General features: G+C 37.7%; 1 protein-coding gene across 1 annotated transcript in view; it reads left to right on the forward strand.

Annotated features, from left to right (window-relative positions):
• Positions 1–26,958, forward strand: part of LOC131079912 (14 kDa zinc-binding protein) — a 41,351-nt gene extending 14,393 nt beyond the window's left edge. The window contains exons 2-5 of the mRNA XM_058017954.2: positions 21,064–21,121; positions 24,582–24,671; positions 24,768–24,885; positions 26,624–26,958. Of these exons, the coding sequence (XP_057873937.1) occupies positions 21,064–21,121; positions 24,582–24,671; positions 24,768–24,885; positions 26,624–26,691 (334 nt within the window). The 3' untranslated portion in view covers positions 26,692–26,958. The remainder of the gene's footprint in view (positions 1–21,063; positions 21,122–24,581; positions 24,672–24,767; positions 24,886–26,623) is intronic.
• The last annotated feature ends 236 nt before the right edge of the window (positions 26,959–27,194 follow it).

A 27,194-nucleotide genomic window follows, 5' to 3' on the forward strand; every position in this document is an offset into this window, starting at 1 on the left:
GCATGAAATCGAGTCAACTTTTAAATTTCAAAACTTGCATTGCTTTCAGTATTCCATCCAAAATCATAAAATTCAAAATTTCAGTTTCCCTCTCCTTTGCAAAATTCAAATTTTACATTTTTCAACAATCTTGGTAGGGTTCAATTTTGAGATTGCAACTTTAATTTGGCCTATCTACAGATCGTAAAATCACTCAATTTTTTCAGATTAGCTTTAAAATCATCATAACTTTCATCCCTGCAAATTTCGAAAAAAGTTGCAAGGACCGTGTGCACTCCGGTCGCCACGGTCTCGGACATTTTTTCCGAAATTTCGGGAGATTGTCCTGATTGTATTTAACAGCTTAAATCTAGGAGATTGGCTGATTTTATTGAAGTTTACTACCTCTAAAATTCAAAATCTTCTCTCTCTCTTTAGTGCATGAGTTTTACAACAATAAGCCCTACTTACACTATTCCCGTTAGACGAAGCCTTAGAATTAAGTCCTTCCAAGGTTTAATTACTGAGGAGATGGAACTTAATTTGAATGGCCTTTTTAACGAGGACATGGGTAATTCCTCTAATCCTCTTAATGATGAAGAAGCTCTCCATGAGGTTTCTGTAGAACAACTTTCGAAATTGGATAACCAATTTGATGATTTTCGACAATGGATGTCTCAAGAATACCCCGATAGCGAAGCTCTTTCATTAATTGAGGGTCTAAAACGTATGGTTCAAAGTGATAAGAATGGGATTGATATTTTGCGTGGTATTGCACATATTGTGGATTCGAATGTGATGCCTATGAAGAGTTGTGCCGAAACTTTAGGTTATACACAACCTCCTACTCAAGTTAATCATTCTATTCCTTTCACAACTCCTATTGCTAGTATACCTACTTTTACATCAAACATAATGACTACTTCAACACAAGACATTCCACCTATGATCACTAGTCATGGGGGCAATCCCTCTTCTTCAATTAACCCTCTTCCTTCAATAAGTGTTCCTATTATATCTCCACAAATAAACATGACGCAAGGGGGCAATTCGTTTAATCATTCCATTCCTCCTTGTAGTGTTCCTCTTTTCCAATCATCTCCTATGACTAACTATCATAGTGTCCCACCACCTTACTCTCTACCTTCTTTCAATAACATAACACCTCCATCACAATCTAACACGTCTAATATGAATTCTTCGACTGAAGCGACCATTAACAATCTTGCACAAACTGTCTCTTCTTTACAGCAACAAATTTCCTCTATGAATCAATCTAAGTTTAGTGTGCCCACATTTGATGTTGCGAGCCGACTTTCTCTTGACATTGTTCGAGCTATCCCCCCTAAACATGTTGAAATTCCACATTTGGAGCTTTATAATGGTAAGGGTGATCCTCTAACACATGTTAAGACCTTTCAAACAATATGTACCGATTTTGCTTATGACCAAAGGTTGCTTGCAAACCTGTTTACTAGAACATTAAGAGATAAAGCCCTACAATGGTATTGCTCGTTGCCTTCTTATTCTATTTCTTCTTTCGAACAACTTGCAAATGCTTTTATTCAACAATTTCAAAACAATATAAGTCCTAAAGTTACTTTGATTGATTTAATGCATTGTAAACAAGGTGTTAAAGAAAAAGTGACTGATTTCATTGGTAGATATAAGCATTTGTATGCTCAAATTTCTTTTCCAGTACCTGACAATGATATTCAAAGAATCTTTATTTCTAATTTACAAAAAGATATTAGAGAAAAACTTCTGTTTTCTGAGTTTACTTCTTTCCAACAGTTGTGCGCAACTCTTCAAAATTATCAACTGATTGTGAGTCAAATGGAACAAGCAAATCCTATGGCTCCGAGTGATAAGGGTGATAGTAGTCAACAACCATTTGGGAAGTTTAAACCGAACAGAGAGTCTATTAAATTCAATGAAAACATCATCAACAACAATGTGAATGCAGCATCAGGTGTGCCTCCTATTTCTAAGTTTTTCAAGAAAGAAAGAAAGTTTACTCCTTTGAATGAATCATTGCATAGTATTATGAATAAGTTATTGGAACAAAATGTGCTCACTCTCCCTCCTATAAAGCAAATAGATCCTACAAAGATTAATTCACCCTATTTTGATAACAAATCTTTTTGTCAATTTCATCGTCATCCGGGGCATGATACTGAAAAATGTTTTGCTTTAAAGGGTAAAATTCAAGATTTGATTGATAATAATACTATCTTTGTTTCTGGTGTGAATGATTAAAGGCAACACATCTGTAGCTCCTCCTAACCAAAATGTTAAGATTTTTACTGATCCATTGCCCTCTCATACCTCTAATGCGATTGATACTAATGATTCCTTTGTCTCACCTGATGATCTTGTGTCTATGACTCCTAATGTGATTAACTTTGTAGAGCAGCAGAAAATCCCTAAAGAACCTTCCATCACATTTGATTCCAGTGAAACTATCAGGGCACCTGATGGTCGTTTATATATAGTTGCAAAAGTCAAAAATACACCTTGCCGTGGAGTGCTTATTGATCCTTCTTGCATGGTTAATGTCATTACTGAAGAATTTCTTTTTACTTTGCAATTGAATCAAGTATCTATGACGAAACAAATGTGGTTGTGAAATTATTTGATGCATTTTCTTCTCCTGCAATTGGTTCTATTACATTACCTATTGAGGTCCATAACAAATCCCTTGATGTGAGCTTTGCTATTATTCCATCGTCCGAACAATTTCGTGTGAAGCTAGGCTATCCTTGGCTATCTTCCATGAAAGCTATTGCTTCTCCTATTCACAAGTGTTTGAAATTTCCCCATAATGGTGAAGTTGTTACTATCAATCATAGTCTCTTTAAACCAGCTGAAAGAATTTCTAGCGTTCCTATTGATTATTTTTGGCCTAAACAATTTCAATCTCTTCCACCGCGGAGTGATCATTTTTTCGGATCTTATCAAAAGTGGAAAAAAGATATGATCCTATCTCTAAGTGAGCCTAGAACACCCAAACTTGATATTCCTATCATTCTTGAGAAGGAAGTTCTTCCTTTGAAAGATAAAACTAATGTCTTTCCTCAAGAAGATTCCCAACCCATCCCTATGGATGTGACTATGCCTATATCTAATAAACTTCCCAAAAGTAGACCTATACCTCCTCGTCATGATGGACTTGGTCTCCTTCCTAAACCAAATTTTTCTCCTTTATATGGAGCAGTTCCTCCTCCTTCCTCTTATGGAGAGAAGAGACCTTCCTCTTCTCCTATTATTCAACCTAAGAGACCACAACCTAAACACCCAAGTGATAAGGATGAGAACATTCCTCCTCCTCAATCTTCTCAACTTCCTACTAAGACTAGACGAAATCGTTCTGCACATGAACGCCGACGAAAGCGTCGTCTTAGAGCTGAAACAACTGCTTCTCAAACTTTGCAATCCCCAAAAACACCTTCAGCTAGTATTATTCCATTTTCTCCTCAGCCGACGATTGAGCCGAAATCTCCTAAACATAAGATGCATGATGGTCTTGATCCTGTGCGAGTTAAAGATCCTATTTTTATAAATCTTGATGATGATATAGATGAAAATGTTATTCATGATGAAAATGTTACTCCTGTTCATTCTGATAGTGAATATGAATATGTTGATGTTGATAACCATTTATCTAACGAATTTTCTAAAGCACTTATCCTAGCTCCTAGACAAGAACACCGTGGCTTGGGATATGAACATAGCCCTTGTTTGGATCTTGTGATAGCTCCATCTGCTGTGTTGGATGTTCCTCCTCTAGCGTGTTTCCTACCTTCCCGAAATACTGATCAGCAAGATCAGGGGGTAGATGACGTGCTAGACTAGTTCATTAGCATAGCAGACTCTCTCCTCCTCTCTTGATCTCTTTTGTTACTTCTTCTATGTGTTATTCTCATTCTTCTATTTGTTGTCCTTAGTGTTGTCTACTTGAGGACGATGCAAAGCATTGAGATCTCTTGGTCTCTCTCATGTTGACTCAAAAGACACATGTGTTCCCTTCTTCTAGGTGACCTTCCTTTATTGGGGAATGAAGAACAATTATGCATACATACATATGATATACATGAATTATCATACAGCATACTGACCCCGAGGAAAGCGAAGTCACCTTGTGCTTTGTGTTTTGTGTCTATTATCCTTGGGCTTATCTCACACTTGGGGGCTAAATCCTTGTGATAACGTGCTCCTTTCCTTTCTCATTCCTTATATGTATCACTACCTTAAAGCAATCACCCCCGGTAAGGCGTGTGCGATCGCTTTAATGTAGGGGGGCATACATCCCGTCCATATCTTTTCAAGATACTTGAAAATTTCTTGACAAATTTAGCTTTGCCTTGAAAATTTTTGATATCTTTCTTGCATGACTCATAGTGAGGGAACCTTACTACTGACAGTCATGGTTCTCCCTCGTGATCTTCCTTTTTACTTTGTCAATCGAAGTCGTAAGATCCTTAGTCCACTGGGGGCTTGGTGTATCTTGCCTCCTTGACGTGGTGAAAGTTTCTCAATGTTGTTTCCTTGTACTTTACCGGAAGTATGAGCGTACGCTTATACTCCCGTTAAAGTGGGGGCTAAATGTAGCGTCCTAAAATTGCGACACTTGCAATTTTGACTGCATTTGGGTCTTCACGATGGCGATGCAACATGGAACCTGAATGGAGACCCCGAAACTTGTTCATGACATCAAAAACTGCATTTCTCAGCACCCTGGCCTGATCCTCCTTGCACCCTGCTGCCCCTGGAGGTGGGACCATGGCGCCCAGCGCCTTGGTCCTTCAGGACAAGGGCGCCCAGCGCCCTGGTCCCTGGCCCTATTTTGGGCCCGGTCTCTTATGGGGCTTCGGGTCTTTAAGTTTGCAAATTGGAAAATAATGTTTCCTGGTCGGCCTAAGGTCGGGAAAGTTAGTCTATCAGCCCTAATTGACAAGTATATAAACTACATTTCCTCTCCCATTTTGGGAGATGAAAAAAAAAGGCGGAAGCGATATTCAAACATTCAAGCATTCAAGCATTCCTTCAAGCAATTGAGCATTCTAAGTCTCCATTCAAGGCTAAGTGTTGCATTCAAGACAAGGATTCAACCATTGAAGAGGAGATCACTTACAACACATTACATACTACATACATTACACCTTCGCATGTAAGAATACAAACATTCTTACAACAAGGTATCAGTACTTGTTTACATTACAAACATTTACATTTACAGCATTCTCATTTCTTGGTTAATTCCAAAACCGGGGTTTGACCTAAAGGCAAACCCCTCATCCCTAACCCCCCAATCGTCCTCTCTTTTCTGTGTGTAGGTTGCAGGTACGCGGCTGTAATTGAAGATTTGGAATCCTTGTGCAGAGACGAACAGATCCCCCTTTGTTTCGCGGATTTTTCGGAGGACCGTGTGCACGTCGGGCGCCATCGTCCCGTCAACTTTTGCTCAAATTTGCAGAACAGCACCGTCTCGACATTTTACTGCTAATTCTAGGTCCGCAGCTTCATCCTGTATCCCTATCTCTGTTTATAAGCGAATCTTTCCTATTTTACATGCATTCTTAGTTGAATCTTTTTATCTACATTTCTTTACAAAAGAGGGTATCCTTGATGTCTTAACCCTTGAAACTCATTTAGAATCCAATCTTGCGTTGTGTGGGATTGGATCTTGTGGGTTTCAACCCCTCTTTTGAATGTAAAGTCTCTCCCAAGTGAAAACCATCAACCCTAGTGACTCTGCCTTCTCTCTCTCCTTGGAGTTGGGGAGGAGAGAACGACTAGGGTTTGATTTTTCCGCTTTACAGCATCATATGACAACATTTGACCCTCAACTGGTCCTATTGGTGCTCTACAATTCAATCCCTCGTATTTACCATATCTAGCTAAGATGTACAAGTATGAGCTCATGTAAAATGTTTTAGTTTGTTCCACATTCATCAATTGCTTATGTAAATTATCACTTACTAATTTTGCCCAGTTGATGATGTTAGCTCCTTTGGTTACTTATTCAATGTAGTACCGCATCCTTGGTTCATATGATGAAGCTTGAGGTGATCCCATGACTCTATTTAGCATCATGATCAATTTTGCTAATCCTTCCTTGAAATCTGATTTGAGGAGTGTTTTCTTCGATACTCTCTTATGACTTTTTCTAGGCTCGAGGATCCAATTCCTATTGAGGATGTTGTCACAAGCTTTTGGTTTACTTTGGTACAAAGCTAAGGCATCATCTTTGCTTTTGTAGATCATCTTGTCGTATGTAGGAACATTGAACACTTCAGCTACTGATAGTTCTGTGAGATATGCTATCTTCCTTCCATCTGGTGCTACGATTTGCCTCTGCTTTGGGCGGTAATGCTTAGCACATTCGAGGATCAGCTCGCTACATTGGACTGCTGGTGGGAAGAAGCAAGTTATATGAGAAATGCCGTTCCTTGTGAGCTTCTTTGCCATCTTGGAGGTATTGTACATGCCAATCCCAAACACTCGATCTTGAAAGTCATCCATATCTGTGTGTCCAAAGTTGGTGTCGCTAATCTTCCGCCATTTGGATATGAGCGTAGTATCAAAGAGCATGTCTTTGAATTTGGTCTTCATTAGTGCTTGCCTTTGATTTCCTTGTGTCTTCGTGTCGGACATTAGCCTACAAACAGAATGATCTTGTTACCGAGTTGATATGGATTTTGAAGTTCTAAAAAATAAGGTATGATAGATAAGAACGCTAGTAAAATTCAGTTTGATCAATGACATCTCAAACCTCAACTAGACAAACAAAATCTTTCCTTAAGAAACTTACAAGCTACAACCCTTTGAGATGACAAAAATCAGACCTGGAAATGAGAAAATAAACTCAGATTTTCAAACCTTTATAGCAACTTGTTAAACCTTAGGGTTTGTAAAAGTATTTTTTGCATTGAAAAATTGTTTTACAAATAGAGATTTGCCAAATGTCCACCCCTGAATTAACTTTTATTTGTCTCTCTATGCTGCTGTAAGTCTAATGATGCATACTATTTCACTAAATTCTGTCAATGTCGCCTTCAATTTGGACTGGAAATTTTCTGGATTGGATTTAGAATTGTTCTAATCCAAATCACTTTTCTTAAAGGTTCATTTTGATCAATGAAATGATCAAAATCCTTTATCTAAATCGCTGACTTCCTTTGTCCAATCGCTGGCCTGAAGATGAAAATTGTTCTTCAAAATTATCGCCTTGAATGATAAAATCATTGATGTCTTTGAACTTGCAGATCGAATTTTGTTTGAATGATGTTTTAAAAATGAACTTGAATGCCTTCTTATATAGGTGCTAAAGACATAGAGTCACCACCTTTCATCTCTAATTCCCACATAGGCCGACTTTGTATCTTAACAAAAACATTTTAATTCATTTTTTTCAGCTGAGCGCTTCTCCTTCATGGCCGACTTCTTCTCTTTTTTATTTGTCTTTTCCCTTGCTCAATATTTTCAGCTTTTGATGTCTCATTTGGACTTATGTCAAGTCGAATTTTCAGATTGCATTGATGGCGAAACATTTGTTGGTTTGTACTTACCATCATAGGTGGTTGTTTTGAATTCGTTTGCATTTAGACAACTTGGCGGCCTTTTGATCTTCATTTGCACTTGATTCAAAACTTCCTTTCCAAATCGGTCTTAGGCTCTTTGTTTGTACCTCGATATTTTGCATTTTGTTTGCACTATTTTCATTTTGACACCTTGGGTAGGATTTGATCTTTATTTGTACCCTTTGAACTTGGCGGTTTTCTTGAGTTCATTTGGACTTATAGGCATGGGCGACTTTTTCTCTTTCGTTTGCACCTTATGACCTCAACGGCTTTTCCTCATTCGTTTGCACCTTATGATTCGAGCGACTTTTCATGCTTCGTTTGCACCTCATCATCATGACGGCCTTTCATGCCTCATTTGCACCTCATCATCATGGTGGCCTTTCATGCTTCATTTGCACCATTTGATTTGAGTAGCTTTTCATGCTTCATTTGCACCTCATCATCATGGCGACCTTTTGATCTTCATTTGCACTTGATGAAAACCTCCTCAAATCGGTGATTGGAGCTTTATTTGCACTTAGGTGTTTCATTTGCACCATTTCCGTTTCACATTTTGTTTGTACCTCCTTTCTTTATTAATTTCAAACTTGAGTAAGGCGGTATTTTGTCATCCATTCGCACCAAATTCCTTTCATATTTCGTTCGTACTACTTCCAAGTTCAAAACTTTAAATCTTTTAGGGTGGAATTTTCACCTTCATTTGGACTAAATTCATTCCTCATTTTATTCGTGCCACTTCCATTTTGCAAAATCTCCAACTTGAAGGGCAGAATTTTCACCCTTATTCATACCTTGTTCATTTTATGTTTCATTTGTACCTCAATCAATTATGGATTTCAAAGCTCCCATCTGTACAAACTCGAAATCGCTAAGCAATCATTCATCAAGATCAATTTTAGCAAATTCTGGCCTTAGCCTATTTTCATCTTAAAATCCCTATTTAGCCTATGCTACGAGGTCATATCATCTATCTTCCCTGAAAGTGATCTTGATGACTCCGTTTCTCATTCAGACCTAGACCACTTCAACTTTCATCTTTGTATTCTTTTAACCCTAAAAGACCCCTTGAATATCCTAAGGCAAGGGAAACCTTTAATTTGGAGTCCGACTAAGACTATTAGCTACTCAATCAATCAACTTGAGCTGCTGGAAAATTAGGGGGCCCCCATTTTGATGGGGTGATGTGTGAAATGGTCACAATAGATCCCATAGCTTAAGAAGCAAAAATAGATTTAGATCCATTGGTAGCATATCCATACCCAACAATAACAAAAGTAGTATATTTATTCAATCTAGAGTTTGTTGATGAAGACAAAGAAGTAGATTTTGTTGGAGAAGAGTGAGTTGTTGAACATGTAGCAACAAAGCAAGTAGTCACCCATCATCATAAGCAGCACCGAGACTCTTAGAGAAAGTTCCATACAGTTCATCGAGCCAAATTATTGAAAAGTAATTCTTAAAAAGTGTCCTTGGTCTTGGGATGTGAATCTCTTGATTTCAAGCCTTCCCAATTCTATTAAGAGTCCGTCTTTGTTTTAGCAATAGCACCCTTAGGTGGAGGAGAGTGCTTGACCTAATTCAAAGTCATATCTCTACCCCTTCTCTTTCAATAGGTTCAATGCTCGAGTTATATGATTCTACCCTAGATTCAATGCAAACTAGAAACGAAAGATAGCTTGCATTTGACCTTCAGAGCTTGATCAACCTTCTTAAAATGTCACTCAACCATAGATTTTGTTGAATTTGTCAACCTATCCATATATATAGGGGCACACAAATGACCCTAACTTCCTTGGCCACAATCTCCATCTCCCCCTCTATAGAGAGATCCTTTCTATGCTCTATATGGGGTGGGGTTGGGGGGGGAGGCACTTGACCACTTATTTGTAGATCTTGAGCCGACCATCCTTTAGGGTCGCACTCGATTGATGAATTGAGGGACTCGATTATACTTTGGTGGATACCTATATATAGGGCCTCTAACTCAATGGATGGACTTCATTGCCATGCCTATTGTTTTAATAGTATAGTGTAGTAGGGTTTGAAGGCACCCCAACACCCAACTCCAGCTAGAATTCAATCCAAAGCTCATCTTGGTGATTCAATCCAATAGGTTTCTATGATCTACTCTTGGCACTCACCATCCATTTGTCAACATCAGCATAGTCTTTTTCGGGTTTGCCTTCTATGTATTTAGCTTGGGTTATTATAAATTTTATCATCCAAGTTCAAAGACCTACTAGTAAAAAGAGGAAATAAAAAGAGTAGTTAAGATGTTTTTGTATTGGAAAGAGTAGTATTCCACATTAGTAGGTTGTGCTCCTAAACTAAAGTGTTTCAGGATTTGTGTTTGTAATTTTTTATAAATAATGAGGTTTGGGATAAATGATTCCTATATTTCAAATTAGTAGCCATCCCCTATTGACATCATAGGTTGAATAGGACCTTCTTGGAGCAAACATTAAATACTTCCTTTGAACAATCCTAGATATGTTATCCTCAAGACTATGTAGTATTGTTATGTCTTTGCAAAATGTAATGTCCTCTGTTGAGGGAGTACCCGATTTTTGCCCAAAAATAACAAATCCAACAATACATTTTATTTACAAGAGTATTCTTTCACTAAATTACACAATAGCAATTGGATTTAGGAAGATAATTAATTAACATCAAATAAAATGATAATGAAGATTCCTATTGTAAACATGCACACTATAGCTTATTCCTAATAACCAACCATATTAGAAACTTGAGGGGAAAGCGCAATAGGGCGCTGGGAGACTCCTCCACGACTAAGCCTAAGAGTGCCAAACAGCCAACCAACACAATCTGACCCCTTGGCCGACAAGCAATCCAACTCAATGGTTGATCTAATTAATTAAGGTAACCCGTACTCCTGCATCTCCTTATCATGTTTCCATGCCAATTCCTAATATGATTGCTTTATGAAAATCAAATGAATAATTACCAACCCTAAGATTCTTGATGGATTGGCAAATTAATTAAATAAATAAATATGTTCTTTACTAAATTCACAAACTATTAGATATTCAATTCAAATATGTGGCATACCAACTACTGCAGAAATATAAAGTTTGCTGTGTCTTACTGCCTTATAATTCAACTTATCACTGCTTTATAATTCTAATTTCTTACTGTCTTATCCAGATCAGATTTCAATGCCTAATTTGTCTTAATTTCTTCATCCCTTCAATTGCTCCTTTCCATTCATTCCATTTATATCCTCAAATCTAATTGAGGAGACACATCCCTTTGAAAAGAGATATCCATTTAATTGGTCATGTCTCTCGATCGTGCCTTCTGAGATTAAACATAATCACTGCCGTAGTAAATATAACTGCCGTCTTTAATAATCTATCACTGTTTTTACAAACTTAATTCTCTGCTTCCCTAATTTTAATTGCTGCTCCTTTACAAACTAAGTCGCTGTTTATCACCTTACTACATATATTTAGTCATAAACTTGGGTGATTTAATCATTTATATGGCTTTGTCTTGGATGCCAAAGGTGTTCGGCCAAATCTGATTTTTTTTTTAATTTATTTACTTAAATTTCACCAAGGTAGTGATTCCATAATAATCGGCCAAAAAGAAAAGCAATTCCTCTCCAGGGAGTCAGCCTAATCATAATAATAATTTCATTATTATTTATCGAGATTCTATGCCAAGATAATAAAGTTGGCCAAGATTTATATGGAATGTTCTTCACGTTGTTTACGTAGTGCAATTTAGTGGCCTTTGGGCCTTAATGATTTACCTCATACTTCTTTTGTATGGGGGGTGGGTGGGGAGGGCGGGGAGGGCGGGCATGACACAAAAGTTAAAGTTATGGAGTCTAAGGTTTTTCTTTTTTATCTTGTTGGAGAGTTGTTAAATCAACTAGTATTTTAATTCATCTTGACCATTTATATAATGTGATTTTTTTTTTTCAAATTTTCAATTTCATTTCTTAATTTTGTAATATTTTTATTTCGTGAACATTATATACATCAATAAATGTGTATTGTGGCACTTCGTCATATTTGTTGAAGTTACCGAAAGGACTCACAGGAGCAAGAATCATCTACAACAACAAAATAACCTTCCAAACAAATGAGAAGCAATGAAAATGCTATGATGTCAACACTCATACAATAGAGGACATTTGTATATGTAGTGTCATAAATTGTAACTCTACATAATTTACACCACCTTTTGTTCCCCCACTTTAGTGTGTCCTACCTTAGCTCTCTCCTAGGTCCATTTCTGACCTTTTTACCTTGAATTTGACTCATACAATAGAGGACATTTGTATATGTAGTGTCATAAAATGTAACTCTACACAATTTACACCACCTTTTGTTCCCCCACTTTAGTGTGTCCTACCTTAGCTCTCTCCTAGGTCCATTTCTGACCTTTTTACCTTGAATTTGATGTCATCTGTCCACACAAAGAATTGAATCCATGTCTTGAACTGTGCACCTTGATCTCTTGCATGTCTGCCCTATTTTTGGTGGACCATGGCACCCAGGGTGTCTTGAAACATGACCTAATTTAGATGGGTTGGTTCAATTCCCCTCCCCGGTGATTTCGGTTCTCGGTGTCTCAATTTGACTGTTAGAGGTCGACCTAATCGGTAAATTACCTTGGGAACCTGTTGTGACGTATTCACACATCGCCCCATTGCAAATGGGGACCCCTACTTTTTTTTCTTTCTGGGGTTTGCTTTCTAGGTGTTTAGGGTTTGTCTGTTAGCCTTTGCATTTTGAGTGTCGCTAGGGGATCAATAGGATGGTAGGCTTTGCTTGAGCTAGGGGAGTCAACAGGTGCTCCAGGTTAGGATTTCTTTGAGAGTCTTCCTTAGGGCCTGGTTTTGCTCTTGTTGCTAATTGTGTCTTGCTTTGTGAGTGGGTATCATTCTTGAAGGTCTGTGCTAGGTCGAGTTGGTGAGTGATGAAGTCTGGAATGTCATCCTGATATTCAAATGCCCTGAAATTTGGCTGTCTGGAATGTCCTGATCTTGAAATTTGGCTAAGTTTGGATTGTCCTGATCCTGAAATTTGACGAAGTGTGGAAAATTGAAGAATCCGCCAGAAACTAGATTTTGCAATATAACTCATGGAGGTCCGAAACCACTCTCAAACATCCTGAAAGTATATATGGAATATAACTTAAAGTATAAGAAAGACTTATACTTAAATGTTATATTCCATAAAATGATCCTGACGGAGAGTCCAAAATGTCAAATTTCGCTATCGACCCTTCCAAAGGGTCCAAAGCAAATTTCGCTCCTGACCCTTCCAAAGGGTCTAGAGCGAAATTCTCCATAAGACATTCTACTTTGACCAAAACCTAGAACTAACGCATTCTCAGGCTTAAATGAAGGCAAAAGCGCTTGTTTGAATGAAGAAATGTGAAAATGAAGTCAGGATCTTGGCCAAGAATAGGGATTTCGCTCCTGACCCTTCCAAAGGGTCCAAAGCGAAATTCATCATAAACTTCATTTGCTACCAGAGCGAAAATCTTCTTAAAGCTCATTTCCTCCTAAGTTTGACTAAATTTTGATTTGCAGGATATCTTGGAAGGAAGGTTGGACATTCTTGTTGCCTTTGAAATGTTTGAAAGCATTGAAAAATGAAGGATTTTGGACCAAAAAGGAAATTTCGCTCCTGACCCTTCCAAAGGGTCCAGAGCGAAATTCCTAAAAACTCTTATTTTTGCATTGAAGAAGGTCAAGTTCTTGGCCTTTTATGAATTGAATGGAAGGGAGATAGCTTGTCTTTGCCTCTTGAAGATGTTTTGAATTGAAAAAAGGAAGAATCAAGCCCAAATCATGATTGTTGCTCCTGACCCTTCCAAAGGGTCCAGAGCGAAAATCCTCCTAGACCTCATTTCCTTCCCTATTTGACCAAATTGTGATGTCCAAAGCATGTTGAAAGGGGAAATGGACATGATCTTGCCTTGGACATGAAACCTTGTTCCCAGGGCAATGAAGGATGAGATTCTACCTTGCAAAGAAGTTTCAAGTTGAAAGAATGGTGATTTTGGGTCAAGAATGAGATTTTCACTCTTGACCCTTCCAAAGGGTCCAGAGCGAATTTTCTCAAAACCCCTCTTTGCTATCAATTTTTTGCTCGATCAAGTGTGGGCTAAGGTAAAATCAAGGAGAAGTTGCCCTTGAGAGTGACTTTAAGTTGCTAGAAACCATGAAAGATGAAGGAGTTGAGCCTAAAAGTGATTTTCGCTCCTGACCCTTCCAAAGGGTCTAGAGCGAAAATCCTAAAAACCATCTTTTCTTCCAAAATTTGAGCAAAGTTAAACTTGGACAAGGGTGCGAGAAGTCATTTGGATTGCCTTAGAGTGGATTTTGGTCGCCAAGAATGCAAATTTTGAAGCCAAATGAGAATTTTGCTCCTGACCCTTCCAAAGGGTCCAGAGTGAAATTCCTAGGATCACCCTTTTTTCCTTGCAAATCAAGTCAAGTTTTTGGTTTTTATACCCTAGAGAGGAGTGAGGCAAGGTGTTCTAAGTTTTGGAGGTGATTTGAAGTTGAAAGGATGAGGAAATAACCCTAAAACAAGATTTTCGCTCCTGACCCTTCCAAAGGGTCCAGAGCGAAAATCCTAAAATTTACATATTCCTTTCAAATTTATGCTAAACCATGCCTAGGCCAAGGTGAAAGATGCCCTTAAGATTGCCCTTGAGTTGATTGTTGTCTCCAGAAATGATGATTTTGGGCTGAAGGAAGAAATTCGCTCCTGACCCTTCCAAAGGGTCTAGGTCGAAAATTCTTCAATCACCTTTTTCTCCTTGCAAAATTAAGTCAAACTGGAGTTGGATGAGAGAAGAGAAGTTTTTCCTTGCCTTGTGAATTGATTTGAAGTTGAAATGATGGAGAAGTGAGCTACAAGCAAAAAATTCGCTCTTGACCCTTCCAAAGGGTCCAGAGCGAAAAACCCTAAAACCACCTTTTTCCTCAAGATTTGAGTGAAGTCAGGCCTCAACAAGGGTGAGAGATACCATTTGGATTGCCTTGGATAGATTCTTGACCATCAAAGATGCATATTTTAAGCTAAAATTGGAATTTCGCTCCTGACCCTTCCAAAGGGTCCAGAGCGAAATTCTGGATGGGTCCTGTCCCTGGCTAGGTTTTGAGCAAATTTGACCTTTTGGCCTTGTGAAGACAAACCGATGTTGCCAAGTTGGGAAGTGGATTCAATGTGGGGGAGTCCAGATGAATTGAAGTGAAGGAGATGAGAAGAATTTGAACCAGGAATGCAAAATTCGCTCCTGACCCTTCTAGAGGGTCCAGGGCGAAATTATTATAGGGCCCGTCCCTGGAAAGACTCTTGAACAAACTTAATTTTGATGTCTTCTTGTTGATGATTTAAGGTATAAAATGCTATGTTGAAATGAATTTATTATGTGTCCTTAATCATCTTTTTGTTTGTCTTGCAGTTAAAAGGGCGACCTTCTCCAGTCCGGCATCAACAAGGACGACCTTCTCCAGCCCAGCATCAACAAGGACGATCTTCTCCAACCTAGTATAATCAAGGACGGCCTTCTCCAGCCCAACATCATCAAGGACAACCTTCTCCGGTCCAGCATCATTAGGGACGACCTCTTCCAGTCCAGCATTCGAAGGAAAGGTACACCATCCATCCTGCACATTGAAGACAAAGGAAGTTAAAGCAAGGGTTCGTTGAAGAAGCAGACAATTTCAGAAGAGTTAATTAAAGCTAGCTTCTCAGCAACATCAAATTGAATATCTACCAAGTTACAAGTGTCAAACAAGATGGCATCCCAGTCATTACTCCTCCAGTCGGATTGGTCCACCTCAGTGTGTCCAGATTCAATATACTTGACTCATGGGAGATGGCACAAACTTTGATGTACCTACCCCGATTCTCCATTGGTCGAATATTCTAGAGAAGACGTGTCCAAATAATGCAATTATTTCATTGGCCAGAATTGAGTTTGTTGTAACAAATCCTAATTAGGGTTTTCATTGTAAAATCTCGGCCATTAATCTCTCAAATTGATCTGAGCCATTGAATTGTATAGAGGGTGCTATATAAGCCCTGGCTCCTCATTTGTAAAGGCTAATCGTTAGTCAGTAGTTAGAAGGTAAATAGTTAGAAATAGTGAATAGTCAGTTGATAGAATAGCAATTAAAGTAGAATAGAAAGAGAAGGCAAAGATTGTTGCCAAGATGTTGTTGTAAAAGACTTGTAAAACTTCATTGAAGAAATGGTGAAATCTATGGGTCGATTCAACAATTTGCATGGTCTCTATACTTCTCATATTTGATTTCATGTTATTAAATTGAATGAAAGAAGTCGTTGAATGCACCTGTGTGGAATCCGTCTAATCCATACCACTAGCCTCTTACTGATTGTAAGTGCGCCCTGCGTGGTCAACTGGCATAAAATGAGCTTAATCTCAAGTTGTCACACGTCTATTGTTCATGCATTAACTTGAATGATGATCAGTATCTGATGGTGTCCGATTTGAATATATTTGAAGCATCCCCCAGAAGATCACACTGAGTTGGTGTTAAATTGTTCAACTTGATGGTGAGACCCAGCCCAGTAGGACTCCACCTAGTCGTTCATCCATCTTCTCGCATTCTAGGTAGTAGAGTAGACGTCCTGAACCCTGCATCTTTTGTCATTTGTTTGTCTTCCAGTTAGTTAATAGGACCGGTGATTCCAACAAATCAGACATTTAGGTCGTCAAGTGTAAGTCCCCTTGTGATTCCAGCAAAATCACATCATACCGCGAAGAGCTTATCCACACGCAGAGATCCTACATAACAGAACCTTGGAGTTACTCCGATTGATCCTTCAGCGAGATCTTCAGCAGTCGGGAACTTTGTTCAAGAGAGGATAAGATACTTTGGTATTTTATTCTGTGTTTGGTCGTGTACAAAATACGCATCAACAGAGCCCTATATAAGAGCATTCTTCTTATTCATTTTGACATCCACTCATATTGTAAGCATTCGTTATCTTCCAACATCAAGCATCAAGCATTCAAGGCATCATTTCATCCCACCATATCCTTTAAGCATCATGGAACAACAAATCTACATCAATCTTCATGCAAGCATGTGTGTTTGATTAGGGTATTCATGTTCATGTTATGTCAAGTCATGTTATTGCATCAACACTTGTGATCACATCTAAAGAGCATTGCATCATCATCCATTATCAATTGTAGCAGATCTGAGATATATCATTTAGCATTTACTTTAGCATTTCCAGTTCAATCTCAATTCAATTCAAGGGTTAATTCCAAACTCGGGGTTTGACCTAAGGCAAACCCTTATCAACAACACTATTTCCTTTTTTCTGTGTAGGCGACAGATCCAAGAGCCATAGGCGAAGATTTCGACAGAGCATACAACAACAATTAGTTCCGACTTTTGTAGAGGCAAAAATTTGAGGGTCAGGTTGCCCAGTGCCACACGGTCCTCCCGGAATTTCCTATGAATTTTTGGTAACAGATTATGAGCGGCATCTTGATTCTGAAAGATTCCTTTTTGTCCTCATCTGACACCAGAGACTATGTCGCTAATTGCCACATGACCCCGCACTTTCTGGACAAACTTGCTGACATAGTTGCTTCTTTGTTTTTTCTGCTCAAACTTAGCTCCATGTCTGCATTCCGTGTTTGTAACTTGTTGCTCTTGTTGTTTTATGTCAATTCTCTATCATTAATCCTAGACCTAGCATAAAAATACATTCAAATCAATTTCAACTAAATATTGAAAAAGAATTTGATCTGCATTCAATTCTTTTGCATTGGATCAATTGAGTTCTCCTTCCCTTTAATGTTTTGTTTGGAAAGTGCAAATGTGTTTAAGAGCTAGTGCAATTGATTGAAAGCTCACTTGTGCACTATTTCCAGCTTGGGAATTAGAATTCGTCAAGGGCTGAATAAAAAAGGGCAGCCAAAGCAACATAAATGGGTTATATTAAAGAACAAGAGGATGCTAACATGGTAAGTATTGGATCAAAGGAAAGAGCACGTTCTCTTGCTATGAAAGGATTGTAGAAACATCTCAGTGGCTTATCACAATTGATTGACCCACATCTTTTCATGCCATTGCCACCATCTATCAAGAAGAGAATGCCCCCTTTCTTTATGTAAAAGAGGTTTATTGGGAAAGGCCTTCAAGAACGAAGTGAGGGGAGGTTGTAGATGACATCATTGCTCGTTGCATTTATGGTAATGTGCTTCCTTTCAATCTTGTTAGATCACCATATTAGTGAGATATGGTGCATTTGCTAATTTATATTAGACCTAGGTATGAAACGGTGTCCACCACCATATTGGCCAAGGAGAAGGCTTTGGTAAAGGCATCATTGAGGGAAACCAGGGATACATGACCTGAAATAGGAGTGTCCATTTTTTATGGATGCAAAGATTGCAAAAATTGACTACTAATCAATATCATTGTAGCGTCACCTAAAAGGGCAATGTTTTTGAAGGTATTAGATTATAAGGGACAAGTGAAGGGTGCAAATTTCATTGCCAATATTCTCATACGATCCATTGAAATGGTGGGCCTTGAAAATGTTGTTCAAGTCGTAACAGACAATGCTAAAAATTGTAGGGCTAGTTAATTCTATAGTGGAGGGCACATATGGGCATATTTTTTGGACACCATGTGTTGTCCAATCTCTCAACTTGATATTGTAGAAGATTGGCTAGAGATCAAATCGGTCAAAGAAATTTACATGGAGGTTGAGGAGATTCAAATGTTTATGACAACAATAATTTCAAAAGTCTTCAGGACCTTCTCCAACTTGGAGTTGTTGAAGGTAATTTAAGTTTTTTTAGCATTTTTTTAATGTTTTAGTTGTTGATATATGACATGTCATCTACCGTTTAACATTTATTTTATTTTTTCACTATGTTAGGTTGTCGAAACTTGAAATGCATTATATAAATCATCTTAAGACAACTTGTGAAGGTGTAAATGCATTGAGCACTATGGTCATCAACACTCCTGGAGTGTATGGAGGTAATCAAGTATCGAGAGCCCAAAAAATCAAAACATTGATTCTAGATGATGAGCGATGAGCTCATGTGGAATTTGTTTTGAGTTTCATTGAGCCCATCATCAACATGATAATTTATGCTGATATAGATCACCCATGTTTGGGTGAAATCTATGATGACATGGATTTCATGGATGAAAAGTTAAGGACCATATAATTGAAGCCAAGGAGCATAACCCGATAGAAGCATTTCTTGAAAGAGTGCAAAGGATCATTGTTGATTGTTGAAATAAGATGACCATGCCCTTGCATCTTGTAGCATTTGCTTTGTCCCGAAAGTACTAAGTAAAGAGATACTTTCCTTGTGAGGGTGGCACCTTATAGAGATTGTCACTGGTTACAAGATTGCAATTAGAAGAATATTCCCAGATGTAGATATACAAAGTGTTGTCTTGAGTGAGTTTGGTCATTTTATATTTTCAAAGAATCATGATGTTTTCTCTCGTTGAAACAAGTACAAAAAATATCTCATGAATGGTGGTACATACATGGCCAAGGCTCTATTTATTTGCAACCTCTTGCAAAAAAAGCTCTCTCTAATATGTATCTTTTTGTTTTGAATTTCTCATTTTTCATTCATTGCTATATATTTATATATTTATAATTTATTGTAAATTTTGTATGCAAATTCAATAGACTGGGAGTTCCTCATCTAAGCGAAATTGGAGTACACACTTCTTAATCCACTCAGTTAAATGGAACTGACTGGGTGCAGAAAAAGTTGAGGATTTGGTTTTTGTGACCTCCAACGTGTGTCTGTTGTCACATAAGGGACCTAATTACAATGAGAAGGTAATGAAGAATTGGGATCTAACTTTTGAGTGTGCCAGCTTAGATGCTATAGTTTCACAACTTGCATAGGTCTCTATAGATGAGACAGCTTTTGCACATGACGTGGCTAGTGGGAGTGGTGTGCAGCTGATTGCGGTTCAAGTGAAATTGAAATTGTAATTCTATTTTTGTGTTGACATTTGACAAATCATTGAATTATGAATTTATGATCATTTTCATTTCTGCAAATTATGAGGTATTTAAGTATTTTGTTTATTGGCAATTATGAGTATCATTGTTTTTATATTTTATAAATTATAATTTTAAATTTGTATTGTGGTACTTGGCCTTGTACCAGTACCACAAATTTAGGCATGGACAAATATAACTCCAAAACTGTATTGTGTGTGAAAATTGTTACATTGTCATTGATTGATGATAAATTACCTGATTTAGATGCCATAGTTGCACAGCTTGCTGAAGTCTCTATAGATGAGACAGCTTCTGCACATGAAGTGGCTAGTGGGAGTGGCACTACAGCTGATTGTGGTTCAAATGAAATTGAATTGAAATTTTCATTGTGTATTGACATTTGAAAAATCACTGAATTATGAATTTATGAGTATTTTCATTTTTACAAATTACGAGGTATTTAAATATTTTGTTTATTGACAATTTTGAGTATCACTGTTTTTATAGTTTACAAATTATAATTTTAAAATTGTTCTGTGGTACTCATTGCTGTACCAGGACCAGCAACTTAGGCATGGACAAATAGTAACTCCAATACTGTAGTGTGCATGTAAATTGTTACACTGTTATCGATTGATGATAAATTGCTGTACATAGAACAAAATTAACTAATTATCTGATGTCATAATATCACAGTTAAATGACAGTCAATATTCAATTCAAGGTTGAAATACTATAAAGCAAAAAAGGCACTGGAACTGACTGTCTGGAGTCTGAATACTCTATCACTATGCGATCAATATAATGATAAATTAAAGAAATTGATCCTTGATTCATGAGAAACTGCAGTGTGAAAAGAAACAGGACAAGGGAGTCTGGTGACGGATTCTGAGTTTGTACTCCCCAATTAGGAAATCTCTTGATAGCAAATGCATCGTGCAGATCCATGTCACCATGTTCTTGTATTACTTTTGTTGACGTCTAATTTTTTAAAGTGATAGACTAGTAAGATGTTGGAAATGAGAATGTCTTAGCTCTTTTAATAATATTTTTTAGAGTAAATATGGTCTGCAAATGGAAAAGTTAAAACTTTTAAAAAAACCGACTCTTCCAAACGTACTCTCTTTGACATGACTGTGTCAAAAATGATAGAAGAAAGCTTGAGAAGCATATTCCGTATTGGAGTTGGCCAGAAGTTCCAAGGCGTTGAAGAATTGTCTTATTTTAGCTCTCTGGCAGTCTAGTTCACATTATTTACAATGTATTATTATTAAATCTGATTTTTTAAGTTCCTGGGAAAAAGTTTCTGTTAGACATCAGTAGTAAATATCTCAAGAAGAATGCATATGTTATAAATACAAATGCACAATAAGGAATATATGCATCTATCTTTCCTAATCTTTTAATTATCGAGATATCTGTGACTATGGATGGGTTGACAGTGATTGGTTTCTTTTATATTTCAGATTTGACAAAATACTGCAGAAGGAGATCCCCAGTACTGTGGTTTACGAGGATGGTGAGGTATTGATCTCAGCTTCAGATTATCCCAATTTGAGCATTTTTGCATTGAGTATGTTACTTTAGTAGACTGACTCATCCTTTTGGTTTGGAAACCTGACAATTCTGTTACATTTTCACAAGTTTCTTATCTCAGCTTAACTATTAAAGCATCAAAGTTTGAGCAATTATGCATTTAGAGTAAGTTACTGTTGCTCTTAAATATTAAATACAATGAGACTGGCTCAACCCTTTGATCTGGAAGCCTGATAAATATATTTCAATTTTTACCCATCCTGGTTTAGAACCTCTTTGAATATTCCATGTTGGCAGTAGCACATATGGTTTATACTTGCTTTCATGTTGCATTTATGGAGCACTGTGCTTTACAAGTAACTAAACATTTGCAATTCGTATTGACCTTCAAATTCCTTGCTGATAGTAAGTGCATAGATGGGATACTTGCAGAGTACTTGGGGAGTTTTTCACTCGCGAGTTTTTTTGCTCGGCGAGTATTTATGCCATTAACTCAGAGTTTTTGGGAAAAACTTGCTGAGTTTTTGACAAAAACTCGGTGAGTCTCTGGCAAAAACTCGACTGCATAAAAAAGAGATGCCCAAACACGTCAAAAAACTATCTAATTTTTTTTTTCAAGTAAATCTCATTCTCTTCATTAGAATATATACATGAAATATAATTCATGTATATATTGGCAGGATGTTTGAGAGTGGTTTCAGATCTCTATGAATTATAATGCAAATTCCAGGTTTTAGAAGATCTTTTAAATTTTCAGACTTAGTCAAATTTCAATAATCAGTAGGCTCCTATCAGCATTATTTTTGTTCTCTCTATCTCACTCACTTTATCTACCCAAAATTCTAGACCTATCTATCTCCCTAGCACTCTTCTTCTATCCTCTCTCTCTACCACTCTCTATCTCACTCTCTCCTCTCTCCCTCAAGATCTAGACCTATCTCTCTACCTCTCTTTCTCTCACCCTCAGACCCTTGCGAGGGGTGCTACCCTCAACCTCATTTTGGCGAGGTGGAGGAGCCACATCGGACTAGACCCTCTAGTTCTATCTCTCCCCTAGTTTTCACAAGAGCTGGGAAGATGTAAAATGTTTTGATGTAGTATTTACTTTTAGTTTTACAAAAACAATTTGCTATTCATTTTGTTTCCGTCTATCAGCCATCAGCATTGCACAAGAGGATGCCATATTGTACCCGATTTGCATTTAAATCAATCAAATATATCTAGACTCAGCTTGTTTCTTTTGTGTACTCATTTTATGACTCATTGGACGCATCTCCTAATTGAATTTTGCGTTAAGCAAATTTTTAAGTTACCGAGTTTTTGCCATTGGCGAGTAGTTCAACTGTGAGTAAGAGCATTGGATTGCCAGGTTTACTTACTGATTTGGTTACCATGCTAAGCTGGGAGAAATTTATCATTTGTTTGCTTTTCATTCTCATCATTGGAAGGAGATGCACGGGAAGGAGACATTGGGACGAACTGTGAAGACATTCTGCAATAATGCTGAAAAAATTATCCATTGGTATGATGGATAATTTTTTCAGCAAGAGCAATGCACAGGAAGGAGATACATCAAGCAGGAGAATCATTGGACCATGGTTACTATTATGGCTATTTAATAGATTGAATTGAGTTCAATGGGGTTGGTAATGATGAGACATTGGGCTGTGAAGACATTCTGCAATAATGCTTGTGGTGCAAACACATGATATTGTCCGAGACTTCCAAACCTGCCTCTGACATGCATGGGTAGGAAAGGTTGTTAGGCTATGTGAGGTCTAATCCTTGGGTGAGACAGAAAGGCGTTGACATGCATGTCATTATTGGACTGGCCAGTTGTTAGTTTTTGACATGTAAATAGAATTGTATCAATTGTGGGTGATGGCCATCCATTTTTTAACAATGTCTATGAGATTTTCAGTATCAATGACCTTTAAGTTTGGTCAGTCTGATCCAGTTCTTGTTCATAATACCAAAATTAACTGATTGGATATTCATATAGGCAGTAATACCATTCTTCATATGTCCTTGAGTAGAGAGAAAACAACCAATACCTAGCAGATTAAACCTTGTCATACAGACATTAGCTCACTGCTGTATTTAGAATATTCCTATTACAGATTGGCTCCATTTGAAAATGGTCAGTATTCAGATCCTTAACAGTGGCGATTTCGAAACCAAGTTAGAAGGCACAATTCTTTATAAATTCAACTGTATGCTACATGACTGTTAGATTTGGTAATGTACACCAAAACAACCCCAGGGCGAGGCTTTTGCTGGAACTCTTAACATCTGTGTCTTTATCCTTAACCAAGGTTTTAGGAGCTTGCTCTCTCTCATCAGCAACATCAATCTGTGGCACACCAAGGGAATATCCAGCTATTAGTATACTGTATCCAACTTGTTATGAATGATCTTAAGGTTATCTTAGTTTCTAGATTAGATTGTTTGCAGTGTAACATAGCAGAAGAGCTTTCTAGAATCCACTGTGTTAACAAATTTAATTCCAGTGTTTTGGGTCTCACCAGTGGACCCATTATCAGGGCGAAGCTGAAGCCAATTCCTGAGCTTTTCATAGTCTCCTCTTAGATTTTCCCCTCCAACATTGTGCATTGAAAGAATCAGTAATCACCAAGTCATAAAACACAAGCACCTTGTTTGTCAGTAATAACTAATAAGCATATTGGACTTTTTGCAACAGGAGTTGACATTTCCCCTAGATTAGTAGGGTTATCAAGGATTCCATCTCCAGAATTGGCTTCTATCTGTGCATTACCGTTTCTTATCATCATTTCTGAAAAATACATTTTCTTTTCAATTGTTAAGCAAAAGTCTCTGCCTTAGCTACTTTCCCCATCTCCTATAATGTGTTTCCTTTCCATGCTTAACAAGAAGATATTCAAAAGGTGACGAATATATTCATGAAAGCTATTATACTATTTGTAATAAGTAAGCGACATTCCTGTGGACACTTCAAGTCATTAGTGTTATAATGCCCTTCAGATATTCTGTATAAAATCATGTCAAATTGTAGGTGAAGAGAAAATTGGATGGACATTCTTTTGTTGGTAAAGTTGAAGCACTGTCTGTGCCACTTATTAGGGACTTCATCTCTGGATATTGCAGGAATGTTTTTGTGTTATTGTGGTTGGTTTCAGGTGCTTAACACTACTTGAATTATCTCAGAAATTTTATATTAGATTAAAGTGTAATTTTTTCCCATTTTCCCTGGAAGATTTCCTTATGATTAGCATCCAATTCATGCTAAGCATTTAGATGTTCATCCCATCTAGAAAAGCAAAACAAAGATTGTTTTGCATGGTTTTTTTCTAAAAATGGTTGGACTTTCTTCTAGTGTGTTCACTTAACTTGCATCATTCTATGAACTCTTGTCATTTGTAATGTGAAATTAATTCTTTTTTGATTTGATAAAATGATGTTTTCTCAGGTCCTTGCATTCAGGGATATTGCACCGCAGGCACCTACTCACATAATTATTATTCCCAAAGTAAAAGATGGTCTGACTGGCCTATCTCAGGTACCAGAACTGTTCACTTGTCTGGCAATTTCTCATTTCTTTCAACTTGGGAATTTTATGACAGATTTATTCTTGTTTGGTTTGCCTATTTAATAGGCAGAAGAGAGGCATGAACATATTTTAGGTCACTTGTTATACACTGCAAAAGTTATTGCAAAGCAAGAAGGACTATCTGATGGCTTTCGAATCGTCATAAATGATGGTCCTAATGGATGTAAGTTTATTTTTATCTTAATATCTTTTTTTTTGATTGGTAATAGAGTTATGTATTTTAATGATTATAATAAAAATATTACATTTTGAGAGTCTAAACTTCCCAACTTCTTTGAAACACTGTCTGACAGCCACCAAACCAACCCTGTACCACCTTCCAGCTCAGAAAATACCATAAAACATTACATTTCAAAAAGGCCATTTTGCGGCCTATCCAAGCAACCCCACAGACTACCCCCCACACCAGAACTACCCAAACATTCTATATATCAGACAATAAAAACCTAAAACAGACTGACAGACCCTATCATATACAGCATTATCAAAATTTGCAGGGTGAACACAAAAACCTGCACCAAAATTTGAACAAATTTACTCAAACTATTTTTCCTTCTTCGAACCCAGAGAGCCATTAACCCAGTGATCATTTGGATAAAAAACAAGGTGCCGCTTACTATCATTTGTTGCCACCGGGCCCGTCCAGAAGCCTGCTCCGCTTCCTTCTCGTGCAGAAAATCCTTGAGGCACTCCATCCAATCTGTGCTTCAGCACAACTTTCCTCCCTGTCTGACATAGCGTTCCAACGGATGAAAGGCCGAATTGGTGGCTCAAGCTCTTCCACTTTCATCCACTCCCCTTCCCAGGCCAAGAAGCCAACTCCTGGTTTGGCCATGGCAACAAGAGATTTCATGCCATACTGCCAGTCCTCTTTGACGCATTTCTCCATTACCCAGAGTACTTCCTCCTTGCTGTCCAATTCCAAACCCCACGCCATCACCAGGGAGGCAATGTCAACATTGGTTAGGTAATGGTGCTCAGCCCTCATAAAATCCTCTCCCAACAGAATATCCATAATCTGCACAAAATTAGGTTCATCAAACTTAAACACACTTCTCATCCTTTTCTCTGTCACCTGGCCAAGGAATGCCAGTTGCTTCATGGTTATAAGTGTGAAATTTGCCTCCATCCCCATAATTTCCGCACCACCCATCACCAGTCTCACCTCCACTGTTCTGAAAGATTAATTGCAGGGTTTGAAATGGCAAAAAAATGGATTTAAAACCAGCCCCTCCCCCTTCTTTAATGCACATCACTTGCCATAAGTGACAACAGGTTGGCGGCGTATGATCACCTTAAAAATGGAGATTGAGATCTCGAAAATCGTTCCACCTCTCATCCTCTTGCCCATCATTGAATGTGGTTGCTTGCTTTGACAGCACATCTGCCATGCAATTGCCACCCCTTGGGGTGTGCGAAATCTTGAAAATTTTAAAGGATTTTAAATAACTCTTAATCAAAACAGTAAATTTATTAAGCCTCCATGCAACCGCTTCACCTTTGATGATCGCATTCACAACAATCAAAGAATCCCCCTATAAATGAAGTTGTTCGACTACTAATTTCTTTGCCATTTTTACAGCCAAAAGAGTGGCCTGACATGCGGCCTCATTATTCATCTCTTCAACCAATATTTTTGTCCCCATTGCTAGTATATTCCTGTTCCAGTCCTGCACAACATACCCTGCACCTGAAGTCCCTGGATTTCCCTTCAAGGCTCCGTCAAAATTTACTTTGATCCAACCTTCTTCAGGTTTCACCCATTCAACTTCCTCTTTGCTCTTGACTCCTGAATTATCCCAAGCCGGCCCATTAACAATCCATTCAATGTTAATATCCTATTTGTGACTTGTTTTTATTATATATTTAAATATTTGATAACTCAACTTTTTTCTTTCCAGGTCAATCTGTGTATCACCTGCATGTTCATCTTATTGGTGGAAGGCAAATGAACTGGCCTCCTGGCTAATTCTGGATCCATTGCAAGCATGATTCTAAAATTCTACCCCTAGTTCAAATGCTGCTATTCTAAAATTCTACCCCTAGTTTAAATGCTCCTAAGTGAGCCTGAACAATTAAATATTGATACCCGGATTTACACACTTTTTAGTAGTTATAATATTGAAAGTTGCTACTATTAATTGGAAGGCTTCTTATATCACTGATAAAGATGCACAGTATTTAGTGAAATGGGCTTTTTCTTATCAATATAATTACGTGCTGCATAAGTTGTTTAGGGCAGAGCGTTTGAAGAAATTTTTTTTTCAAGTCCCATGTGTAAAATTTGAATTAGTAGGCAATTAGAAATAAATTTATAGGTCTAGTAAATATTTGGAGTCTTAGGACGTGATGCATTAAATATTGCACATGTAGTAATTAGTATAATGGGTTAGTAATTATAAAACAAAGTAGCATGGATCAGATTGAAGATGCATAAAAGGTCAATGAGAAAGAAGCTCACTAAGATATGCT

Source organism: Cryptomeria japonica, chromosome 10 (genome assembly GCF_030272615.1).
Source record: "Cryptomeria japonica chromosome 10, Sugi_1.0, whole genome shotgun sequence".
In the NCBI taxonomy this organism is placed as follows: Eukaryota; Viridiplantae; Streptophyta; class Pinopsida; order Cupressales; family Cupressaceae; genus Cryptomeria; species Cryptomeria japonica.